This window comes from Cavia porcellus, unplaced genomic scaffold (genome assembly GCF_034190915.1).
Source record: "Cavia porcellus strain 051 isolate PalLab524CR breed Dunkin Hartley unplaced genomic scaffold, mCavPor4.1 scaffold_24, whole genome shotgun sequence".
NCBI lineage: Eukaryota > Metazoa > Chordata > Mammalia > Rodentia > Caviidae > Cavia > Cavia porcellus.
Window position 1 is genome coordinate 53,663,101 of NW_026947507.1, and position 12,635 is coordinate 53,675,735.

The 12,635-nt window shown below is 40.6% G+C and overlaps 1 protein-coding gene and 1 long non-coding RNA gene across 20 annotated transcripts in view; one reads left to right on the top strand and one right to left on the bottom strand.

Moving 5' to 3' along the window:
* Trdn (triadin) overlaps positions 1–12,635 on the top strand; it is a 319,660-nt gene that overhangs the window by 126,127 nt on the left and 180,898 nt on the right. For all 19 annotated transcript variants that reach the window (XM_063235062.1, XM_063235064.1, XM_063235065.1 and 16 more), the window contains exon 10: positions 5,624–5,701. In XM_063235062.1, the coding sequence (XP_063091132.1) occupies positions 5,624–5,701 (78 nt within the window). The remainder of the gene's footprint in view (positions 1–5,623; positions 5,702–12,635) is intronic.
* LOC134472771 (uncharacterized) overlaps positions 1–12,635 on the bottom strand; it is a 33,747-nt gene that overhangs the window by 10,299 nt on the left and 10,813 nt on the right. The gene's annotated exons all lie outside the window — the stretch shown is intronic.

Below are 12,635 nucleotides of genomic sequence, written 5' to 3' on the forward strand. Positions count from 1 at the left end.
AATAAGGTGGACAAATTATAGCAGAAAAGTGGAGTAGCAGACATGAGGCAGAGACGGTAAGCTAGTCTTTAGTAGAGACAGCTCTGAAACTATATTTAAAAAAAAAAAGCAGAGGTCATTGCTAATGGTGTATAACGATTTAAAAGACACAGTAGTCCTAGTGCCATATTTAGATTGAATTAAATTTGTTCTGGTCTGTCCACTCATATCAGATTTGAGGACACAGACCTCTAGAACCAAAAATAGCAGGTTATACCACGGTAACTATCCTTACTTTCCTATTGACTTAGGCTGAAATTCTGTATTACTTACATTGTCTTACTATGACTGATCTTAATTGTATCTGAATCATAAGACTATTGGTTGCCCTTGACTGATCCTATTTGAAATCGGTATGCGTGTTAGAATCAACCCTAAAAGTAGAGGAAACTACTCTGAGCATGACAAGATGTAAAGGATATCCATACTGGTATGAATCAGTAACAGCTCTCAAATACTACAATGCAGTCAAAGATAAGTTTTTATAAAAATAGGTGATAGTATGTTTAACTATAATAAGCCAGTGTTGTCGACAAATCTATTGAAAATAACAAGAGAAAACATAGTAGCTACGGAAGATCATTTATATTATAGTTTTATAAGTCCTATCCATTGCATGTTTATCTAGGAAATTGTTTCGTTGTCTTGTTATGACTTGGCTTTCCCTATAATACAGAGAGGATAGGAACAAATACTCTGAGGAAGAGACCTGAAAAACCCGAGGCTTATTTTGTAGCATTATAATATAAATTCTAGCAATCTATTGCTTGCTGATTAAAATGACTCTGGACTGGTTTCTTCAGCTCAACTTCAGCATATGCAGAGATGGGGACGGCTATCACAAAGGGAATGAGAGATGCGATGGTAGTTGGTATTGTCTTCCCTAATTTGGAACTTGAGGACCTAAAAAGACTCCATCATCCTGTAATGATTTGATTAGTTCTATAATATGCAATAAGTATAGAAAGTGGGTGAAGTTAGGGACAACTATTTGTAAGAAGCTAGAGACAGTTAGATAAGATAGATCTCCAGTGGACTTGCTTTGAAATCTGTATTTCTTTAAATTGTTTTTTTATTTTTTTTAAATGTTCTGTTCTGTTTTGATATGGTTAACCTTATCCTCTTAGAGATGTAAAACAAATAGGTGGGACTGATAATCATATTACGGAGCTTTTGTTCGGCCATAGAGCAGAATGGTTTGTAGGGTCATTTTTTTGAATGTCATTCTATATACTTTAATTCTATAACCTGAACAGCCATTTCGAAGATGACAATTTGTAACTTATCAACTGGCAATTTCTTACCTTTTGTTTGTCTGTAATTTAGTATTATTCCTACCCTTTTTTTTAAATCTCCATGTATTTTTTTTTCGTTTCCTTTTCTTTAAATAAAAAAAAAAAAAACAAAGTGCACTGTGAATCAATCCATTGTGTTACCACTGGATTTTATTTATTTATATTTTGAATGGGAGATCAAATTCTCGACCTCACACTTGCCAGGCAGGCACTTATGCCGCTGAGCTAAATCCCCAACTATCACTTGATTTTAATTGATCATCTATTTGAATTCACTACCTGTAGTTCTGGAAGGTCACTTTATAAACTTTCCTGGAAGCTTATTTCCATTTTCAAAAATGAAGGGAGAAGGCTGGAGTGGTCTAGAAATGGCTTTCAACTGGGAATCTCATTCATAAAGGAACTACGTAGACTAAACCTTAGGAATCATTTTTCCCCCCTCATACAATCTTAATTCAGCTCACAGTATCATACTTAACTTGAGACTCTGAGTAATCTTCATCATTTTAGCAAAGAAAATGTCAGTCACTTAGATGATTAGAGTGCAGGCATGCTGTATACTTTTCCCTACTGAATTTGAATAAAGCAAACACAACCAAATTGACTTATTTGAAAAAATGCAAAATAATAAAATATTGGAGGCTTACAAACATGCCATTCCAGTGTCACAGAAAGAAGCTAACCAAGTCACTCAAGAAACAAAATGATAGCCAGCTCACTACAGATGAATGCCAGGAGATTTCCAGGTAACAGCTTGTAAAATGAGGGTCCCTTTAGATGTAGATGCAAATTTCAACAACCTGGCCATCGGAGAGCAACAACTCTCAGGAATTCCAGAGGAATATGTTCCTAATAAAATTATAAGCCTCTTTCCCATAAATGAATTCTGCTGTTTATGTCATGTTCAATTTTATCTTTGTTTTTGTTTTCTTACTTCAAAAGACGGCTTCAAATCCTCCTGTGTAATTAGGTGGGATTTAAATTGTAAACGCATTATGGGGAAAGGAATTAATATCCTGAGTATCTACTGTGAGTCAGGTACCGTGTCTCTTAAGGCTCATCACCCTGCTCAAAAGCGCTTCTCATTTTGTGAAGTCCCAGGCTGAAGCTCCGAGACATCAGATTTTCGGAGTCTCTGTTCAATGGAGCCCTGTCATCCTGTCTCTGTGCTGGTTAACCTTGCTTTCATTTGAAGACTGAGCTGGAAACATAGCATCTTACATATTGTCACTCAGTAAGGACTGTCATAACCAATGTGCAGTGTCTTTGTCCATTTGCTGTAGCAAACGGCCTCCCATGTCAGGGTTCTCTGACTTTTCCTGAGTCTAACAGGGACTTTCTGTGGGCCTGCACTGAACGGACACGTCATGGTAAGAACGACCTGCTGGACTCGCTTTGGTGCCTGATGATGCAGCAAAAGCTCATCCTCAGTTGTGATCCCCTGCCAGTGGCCTCTCCCTCTGTCGCTGTACAGCAGGAAGCCATGGGTTCCCCTGATCTCTATCTCATCCCTACTTCCCACCTGGAAGAGCAGAATAACGCTGATTATCACTATGTGGAATTTCGGACATGAATGAGGTACCGCACTCCATGCTGCAGGAGCAGCCGTTGGTCGCGGAGTTCTGCCTGCTGTGGCACCAGCCTTTCCTCACCTGATGGCCTCTAGCAGGGATCCCTCTCCCAGTCCCCCCTTCTTCACCTGCAGAGCTCCTTTCAGCTCCCTTTGTTGGTTTGTGTTTGTAGCACTTAGGGTTGAACTCAGGGCCTTTGCACTAAGCTACATCTCTCAGTTGCAATTTCTCTTAGTTGCTAAGTAGCCTGTAATCTAAGTGGGACTCAAACTGGTGATTCTCCTGCCTCAGCTTTCCAGAGGGTGGGGATGACAGGCATGACCAACACCCTACTTCTTTAGGTGTTTAGTCTCCCCCAGGATCACTCTACAACATCTCCCCTGCATGTGTTACTTCCCTTTGTCACACTGTAATATGGTGATCTGTCTATAAACCCATTTTAGCCAACACACTGGGAACTTCTGAAAACAAGGTTCGGTTGGAAATGGAGGATGTGAAATCATTACAAAAGCTTATACCAATTTGATCTTTTGAATTCATATAAGGCATTTGTAATTCTATGACAAAAATTGAAGTGGGAAGATGTGAATTTAGTCCGAAATATAGGCAAGTTATTAAAACAGCAGTAGTATTTATAGATTGCCACAGATTTCTCATAATGTATTAATAGTTTCATGGTTCTCCAGTGCTGGTAAAGCTTTGCTCACAATAAAATCAAGACTATAATCCCTTCAGGTGAATTTAAAAACATTTCACAGTGAGAGATTTGTTTAATTCCTTAGGAATTCCTCTATATTTTGCAATATATTTCAGAAGAGCTGATCAAGGGTATAGGACATTATGGTTATGCATCCACTACTAATGTAAAATGTATGGGATAGGATAGAAATCAGTTTACATCTAACAGGCACCAATATATCCGAAGACATTTTGGAAAGCATTGGCGTTTAGAAATGACTGATTTATATTGATGACCCTTTGTGCTTAAAGACTTCATCAGTTAACTCACTTTTTCTTAAAGGTAGATTTTCTCTCGGTTTTAAAAACTACACAGTGTCATGGTTGCAGAATGTGTTAGGTTCCCTGGGGGACTTGGTGGCAGTGTGATATGTCTTGGTCATTGTGGATCCCCGTGCCCCCTCCTGGCCCTGTGTCCTTCCCTTGTCCATTTTCCCAGCTCTGAACAGTCCGTTTTGGAAATCTTCAGAACACCTCTTGAGCGAGGCAGAGGAACAGGTCTTCCCCAGGATGTATCCTTTTGGTCACAATGAAGGTGGACACTTAGGGACAAAGCCACCTTTCCCCTCTGTTCCCTTAGCCACAGTCATGGATTCCCATGGAAGACAATAAGGGAGCAGGGCTAGAGCCTGGGTGCAAATCCTGCTCTACTTGTGAGCAGTTGAATGTCTGGTCCTGGTTGTGTCTGCTCTCCGTGCCCACAAGCTGCCGGAGCTCCTCTGCAGCATGCCAAGCACCTCTAGGCATGCTGGTTTGATCCCCTGTCCCTGCCTTCCTTCCCTTCGCCTGACTCAGAGACAAAGACCTTGTCTGTGATGCTCCTGCCCACTCTGTCTTTGTTCCCTTAAGAAATGGCAGTCACGATAAGGTTTATGTTTTTCTCCACAGCTGTGTGGTGTGCAGCTATGCGCTTCGCTTCATGCATGCCTGGCCATGCTCCTGACTCCCTCTTTGTGGGGCCAGCGGCTACAGGAAAATTCTGCCCCCAAAGCCTAAGCCTACTTAACACCAAGGCTCAGCCCAGAAAGTGGCGTGCACCACACTGATTGCTCCGCTTGCTAAGCCTAATTTGGCTCACAGAACCAATTTTGAAGAATTTCTCAAGGATTCTAAAAAAAGACAAATTTCCAGTAAGTAGGCAGGTCTGCTGACATTTGATAATATCTAGTTGTCAGGAGGTTTTAAAAGGTACACATGCCCACGACGATTCCCGGATTTGAAAAAAAAAAATCCAGCAGGAGTTAGGGAATGGAAATTAATGATAAAACATTTTTCAAGAGTTTCACAAGAGAACACATAATGGTTAACGTTTGCGTGGCCCGAATTGTATTGGCTAATTAAAGATGTCACTTGGGGGAAGAAGTGGTTGGAAATGTTTCTAGGCTTTTCTTCTCTTTTTTCTTTTCTACAGTTGATAATAAGCCCAGAGACTGGAGGGAAGCTTTCAAGCATTTGTAAAACTGAATCTATTTCCCTTTGGCTCATTATTTACTTAGCTACAGGTCCTTCATTTTGGCAGGAGAAAATGTACCTGTTCACTATCAAAAGAGGCCTATGAATTTCAGCTTTCTTTTATTGCCTTACTATTTCATTTGAGATTTTTTTGTTAAATGAAAAAATTGATGATTTTTCACTACATTAGAGTTCCTCTCAGGTTCTGTGATTTTAGTTTCTGTAATTTAAAGTACATATTGAAAATAAATTGCTTTATCCCTTCACACATACACTCTCAGTTAATAAATCCAGTGGAGATGCTTGATGCAATAGACATCTCTGGAAAATGACATATTTCAGAAACAGCTCTAAAGATAACAATCTGTGAAAATGTCACTTTAAAGATCTCAATCAATCGCAGTGTTCTTATTGCGTAATATTCTTAGTGCCTACTCAGGACTGTGAATTATGCATGCAAGCGATGGTGCTGGCTGTTTCTGTTGTGGAGGTTCCGTTTGTTAACCTACCCTTGCATCACCTGTGCAGGACAAAGCCCAGCTATACCCCCTCCAGCGCCAGCCCCACAGGCTTCAGGACCTGCTCCTACCACACCTACTCTGGAGGGTGAGTATGTTTCTTTGCATAATTTTCTACTGTAGACAAGTTAGAATGTAGAACTCAATAAAACAATAACAAAAGTTTTAAAATAAAATAGTTTTGCATAGGCTAGTTATATGTAAAATACAAATTTACTTTTCCTGGAGTTCTAATTTGTTCCTTTTTAGAAAAGGAAAAAAATTTCCCTGAAGGTTTGATATTGGGGACTTTTGTCTTCTAGAAGGACACTGACTTACAGTCCTGGAAGTCAAACCAGAAAATGTAGAGACTAATACACAGGATATGCCTTGTAACTCTGCAGTTTTACCACAACTCAGTCAGGTTTTTTTTTACGTGAAGACTCTGGCACTAGAGTTTCTGGTTTTGAGTCCAATCTCACCTTTTACAAATGTTCTAAATTTAGAAGTTACATAGGTGTAGTGTTGTGAGTGTTATCCTCTCTAGTATGGAATATGAATAGCCATGACCTGTGAGTATGACACTCACTGGCTGTATGGCATATATATGTACATTCCATGCATTTATATACAGTCTTTAAGTGCTTATGTATGATTAGTAGCAGATGCTATTACTGCAAAGTAGTTCTTCAAAAGATGTTTCAAGAACAGAAAAGTAAAAGGAAGTCAATGCAATGAGGATGAGTTTTATCAGAAATTTGAAGTCCTTTCTTTAAGTCTTATTCTTTCATTCCGTGAGCTGTAATTAGTTATACCGTGACCAGGGCCCATGTCAGACTGTCTTAGTCATTTTCTCATCACTGGGAGAAACACTCACCACCCTCAGCATAAAGGAGCAGAGGCTGATTGGACCCAGCTTCAGGGGGAGTCGGTCTGGGACAGCAGACGTGCCTGGTGGAAAGGGTAGAGAAGGCTGCTCACCCAGCAGTCAGGAAACGGGGCAAAGGGAGGACTGCAGCACCAGGTGCCCCCTTCAGGTCACCCTGCAGGAACTTGCCCTTCTGGCTATGCTCTACTATGCAAGGCACAGTCAACATGAACCCATGAAATGGGCCAATTCATTGATGAAGACAGCACCTCAGCCCGGTCACCTTCAAACACATGAGACTTCTGAAGGACATCGGTTATAACACAGACACTTTCAAAAGTATGGAAATGTAGAGATTAATAAACATTTCCTACCATGCCCGGACTCAGTTCACATATAAAAGCACAGATAATAAATCCAAGAATAAAAACAGAGGTCTTCCCCAGGTCACAGTCCCTTCTAAGTCTGGAGGACTGTGTCACCATTTGCTTCTAAATTATAGCAACCTGTTACAGTAGGTGAACTTCTTTGGCCTAGTCATTTGCACCACTTGAATGAACTGTTGGTTGTAAATTTGAAATAAATACTCCATGGAACTCTGGTCAGCACTGCATTCTTATAGGCAAGAAAGAAAGAATACTCTTCTTTGGTGTCTTGGCACTGTGGTAAAGGTGATGAGCATCTTCTTGAAGACTCTGAAGACACTGCCTTTTGAATATTTACAGGATGGTATAGATGTAGCCCCAGGTGTGTGACTTTTGTTCCTTCCAATCCCTGGTGCACCTCATTTGCACACACAGGTCTTTCCCTTATTTATGTGATATTTGTGCCCATGCGAATGTCTTAGGGAAAGCAAACCTCAGTGCTGCCCCTCCATACCCAACTCCCGCACTTCACCCATGCACTCCCTTGGCTCCAGACACTGTTCCCATGCAAGCAGATTACTCAAAGAAAACTTTCTCTTGATGCAGGATTGCTCAGGTTCCCAATCTGCTTGTTCTCTGAGTCGTCTCCGGTGGTCATAAGTTTCCCCACGTGAGGTGCTTAAACAATGTGGTATGTTTCTCACAGCATCGGAAGCTGGAAGTTCAAAACCAGGATAATTCTTGGCCAGGTTCTGAAGGGGACTTCCTGCCATGTTGCCGTCTTACTATTCATTCCTCACGTGGTGGAGATCAGGGAAAGTCCAGGAGATCTTAGCAGGGAACAGCTCCGTGGACCAGGGCTCTACCCTCGTAACCTCATTCAGTCTGAATCAGTTCTTTCATGGCTCCGTCTCCCACGCCATTCACGTGAAGAGTCAGCATCCAACATAAAAATCTGTGGTGGGCGCACATTTATTCCATGGACTTGGTGACCCAAAAACTTACTTGGTAGATAATTTAAACCGTTTAAAGATTTACCTCCTACAATTAAACTTATTTAAATATTTCTCTCTGAGCTACAAATGAGTTTCACTTTACACACTTGCCATTCATGTTTTTAAGCAGGACACATATTCAGTTTTATCGTCTCTGTAATGCACTTGGAATTGAGTTAAATATTTCGAAAGGTCTTAACTAGTTTCAAATTTAACAGTCTATAATGAAGGCAGCAACAAAAACTGTGAGCAGTCTCATGGATGGCTACTATCCCATGTCATTAACTAAAGATTGAGCAAGTAGTTTAGAACAAATCTAACAGAACTCAATCCAAAAAAGATAAAAGAGAGAGAGAGAGAGAGAGAGAGAAAGAGAGAGAGAGAATTATAAGAGTTATAGTCCTTTTGACATTTGGGCTTTAACAGTTCATGTGACATAAAATTGCCGAGCAACTATCTCCCTGTCCACATGTTCACGGCATCAGGGCAAGCCAGTAAATAATATCCCACAACTGTAAGTTTCATTGGATTCCAGCGAAATGAACATAAATCAAAGATCCCAAAGTCCAACATGAGGCAGACTGCTAGTCGGAGTATTCAGTTTGTCTCCTGCATGCAGAGCTTGTAAAACACCCAGCAGCAAAGATTTTGCATGTTAACTGTCACCTGGAAAAGGATGTGCCATTTATTAGGCTGGGTGCTTAGGCTGGGGCGTGGTGTTGATGGGATGATTATACCTGCCCTTCCATTCTAGAATTCAGTACCATGCCTCAGTGACTCCAAAGGCAGCATTTCAGGATTAGGAGTCTTTGTTGAACTCTCTCTGCTCTTAGTGTGGCACTAGGCAGAGTGCTCAGGCCGAAGCTGAGAGCCTGGAGCAGCTGGCGAGAAGTCCACAACTCAGGCGAGGACGCTGAGATCATGGGCTTTGTCAGGGCTGGCAGATGTGCCGCCTCCGACTGCATTAGCATAATTGATTAGGAACTAGGACATATTTAGTATTAATCAAGCTGTTTTTAGTGAAGCTGATTATGCCAGTCCTCCTGATGCACTATTTTGGTCTGGAACTTCCTTACGGCTAAGTTGCAAGAAAATGGCTTTATGCAAAAAGGAGAAACCTAAATGTAGCACTGAAACAAATTATTGGACTTGAAGAACAAAGAACACAAGTCAAATTGTAGACACTTAAACATATTTTCATTTTAATGTTTTTAAAGCGTGTGATTTATATACAGGCTCCAAGAGTTTGGAAACAATTTGGAACTTCATAAGTAAAATTCTAAAAATTCATGAACCTTCCATGGGCAACAGCACCCTATACATCTGAAAAGCCCCGGAAAGTCTTCTTTATGCCTTCATAGAACTTTAAAAAATTGTTTTTTCACTATGCACATTCTATTCTGGGAAATATCACTGTATTTCTTATCTCAGAACATTTATTAGTGTGCTGAAGTTTTATGTTGCACTTTCTTTGGGTTTTTACTGTTCTCTCTCATAACAAGCTTTGTATACTGCAATAAAGTTTTCATTGTTTTGAACATTTCAGTATAAAGAGACTGGCTATTTATTAAATCACTGTTTCTTTTGACTCCTAGTATATTGTTTACAGTATATTTGGTTAGAAAAAATATTGACTATTGTAACTTTAAATAGATCTCATCTACATAATTGCTTCAAGGAATTGCATTTGTCATTGTTATCAATTTATATTTAATTTTGGAATAGTTTGAGGAGAATTAACTTAAGAAAAGACCTAACAAAAATAGCACTAATTCCCATAGTGTTTCAAAACTTCTTAAACTTCCATACAGATTAATTATGACCAAGGATAAAAAGCGCAGATGCTCACAGGGCCATTCGTTGTGATCCATGGATTATATACTGAAGTAGGGTGTGTGGGGTGCCTCCCGATCCAAGCGGTGCTCTGTGGTGTTAACACTGTGGCTGGGTGTAGCCCTTCACGTGAGTGCCATTTACCATCAAATGTGGGTCAGCATGTTCTCTCACCTCCCACCCCAAGTTCTGCATCTCTCAGGAAAGACCCAGACTCCTTTGCCATGACACAACCCCAAGCAATCAAACAGATAGTCTCAGGTTAGCCAGACCTCAGCCCCCAGAAAGACAGAAAAACTGTTCCCTAAAGTCCTCTTGCACGAATTCTTCTTGGTTGTCCAGTGACTGGATTAAGAAACTCCTGGATGATCACAGAAGCACTATAACTCAGCAGTGCTCAACCCTCCTCTGATGGTCATGGCTGGATGTAGAGGCCCAGGATGAGGGGGCAGTCACTGGGGAGCTCGTGGGGCTCTGTTGCTCCCAGTGCTCATTCCCTCAGCTCTTCCCAGACACCATGAAGCAAGCACCCCTGCACCACCACGTCCTTCTGCCGATGGTCCTGCGTTGGAGCCAGCCAGCCACTGAAATCCCTGAATCTGTGAGGCACAGTAAACTCTCCTCCTTTAACCTGTCTGTGAGAGTCAGGAATATTATACCAGACTGGCAGAGAATGACTGAGTCACGGATGCAGAAGGAAGTAGTTAAATTATGCAGTAATCAGTTCACCAGTCCTCAGCAATCAACTGACTTCCTGGGATTACCATGCCTCACTTGCTAAATGTGCGGCAGGACTTAAACAGTTTGTACCTGTGCCTTCTGTCTTTGAGGCTCTTGGTAAGGAGCTACCGCACCAGCAAAGGGAAGCCTCTGTGCTTTGCTTAGGTAGAAACAGCACTGCAGAGTTGTACAGGATGGTTGTTGCCTCGGTAGATTTGTCAGATTTGTTTGGCAGTGGATAACATTATGAAGCACTATAACTGAAACACAAAAGTGAGTTGTACAGATCGTAAAGGCTGTAAAAGTTAGGGGGAGGATGAGACATGTACGGGGCGAGGCTATGGGGTGAAACCACAGAAGCAGCATTGGGTCATAAAGAGTAAGTTAGCTGGATTTGTGCAGATTCGGAGGAGAAAGGAACATCATACAGAATTTAATAGAAGATAAATCCTTACCATAAGGTGCATCAGAGGACAGAGTTCTACAGGAGCTAGTAATGTTTTATTTACAATTCTATTAAACCAAGAACTTTATCCCCTTAGCTCTTTAGTGAGATAGAGCCTGAGAAGCCCAAAACGTAAAATAAAATAATAAAATAGAAATTTGTCCTCAGTTCTTATTCCATTAACTCTGTGACACAAAGGTTTTATTGAACTTTAAGTCAATATAATATTTTTCTTTGTTTTGTGATGAAATGAAGTCACATATTTTGGTGCCTTTTAATGGAACTGACCTCTAGTCATAAATTTGGATCAATTGTATAAAACAAGCTCCTTTTAGTACCTTCTTAACTCAGAAAGTTGCTAAGGGGGCTAAATGAAATAATGCATTTAACGATTTAACTCACTAGCAACTTGTACAATTAGGCATTCAACCGTTCAGTTGCTGTTATTATCATTATGGCTTTTATATCAAGTAATTTCTCATACAGAGAGTAAACCATTAATTTTATGGTAATTTTTATTTTATCTACAAAAGTTAATAATTTCATTTATAACATTGGTCAGTATACAAGAAACTCTAATAATATTTTTAGTGCAGGACCAGGACCATACCCCTAAAGACTTTGTACTCTCTGCCAATGCTGTTACACCTCCTCATAGATTGTGAACAGCTTATGCCATTAAACAGAGGAGCGGTATGATTCTATTTTCATATTAGAATTTGAGGGCTTACAAGATTAAAAGATAAAATAAATTTAAGAGACCACCACTCATGGGGAAAATTATGCTACTCTTGTTCTAAACAATCATGTTCACCCTCAAAACAGTTCCAAGCAGTGAATATGATGTAATCATTTTATGGAAAGAACAGAGAAATCAAGTAAATTGCCCAAGATAACACAGATCTAAAAATGGCATAATTGCACTTGGAAGCCAGGTGCTCCTAACAAGTCACAGTCTATTTCCATTATCTTAGAATGGCAATTAAGTGTTTAGGGCTCAGTGTAATTGCTAAAGTTCTATGAATGCCACTAAGAATAAGGACAAGTTTCAAGAGATAATCATCAGTTCAGTTTGGGTGCCTGGAGCACTGGAATATGTAAAGAAGAGAGTGTTGGTGATGAAATACTTACAAAGGTTTTGCAGGGTTCGGGGGCAACACTCTAGGGTTATATAAGGCAGAAATCCCTCTACAACCCTGTGTCTACAGAGGCAGACAATGGAGATAGAGTTATTTACAAGCCCAGAAAGTCTTGGGAGGTCAGGAAAGAGATGCCCAAATGGATCATCTGAATGTCATGTTCTTCAGGAAGGAAATGCACCTGCCAACACTGTGTAGAACAGTGCCTGCCTTGTTCTCAGTGCAGCAGAGAGGAAGCGAGGAACACGTGCCTGGTTATCTGTTTTCCCTGCTCTTCTTTCTCTTCATGTTGTACCCACGGATCAAAAGAAACTGAGTACAAAGCTCCTGGAGACGGGTAATACAACCCAGGATGGTCACAGTAAAGCTGGCTCCTAGAGAGAAAATGGCAACTCCTACACAGTGGGGTACCTCATGTTGGTCATCTCTGGTGGACCCTTGAACACTGTCGGAGCATGCAGATGAGGGAGATAAACACTAGAGTCCTAAACTCAGGTCTGCCACGGTGTTTCCTGAAGTACATTAGGAGGAACTCCAGATACCTAGCACTCTTGGTAGGAAAAAAGTTGTCATGGCAAAATATTTTGGCAAAATTATTCATATCTTTTTCTTTAACATTCACAACACACACACGTCTGCTAAATGATCCAAGAAATCCTGGAGTTGAAAATTCTGTTC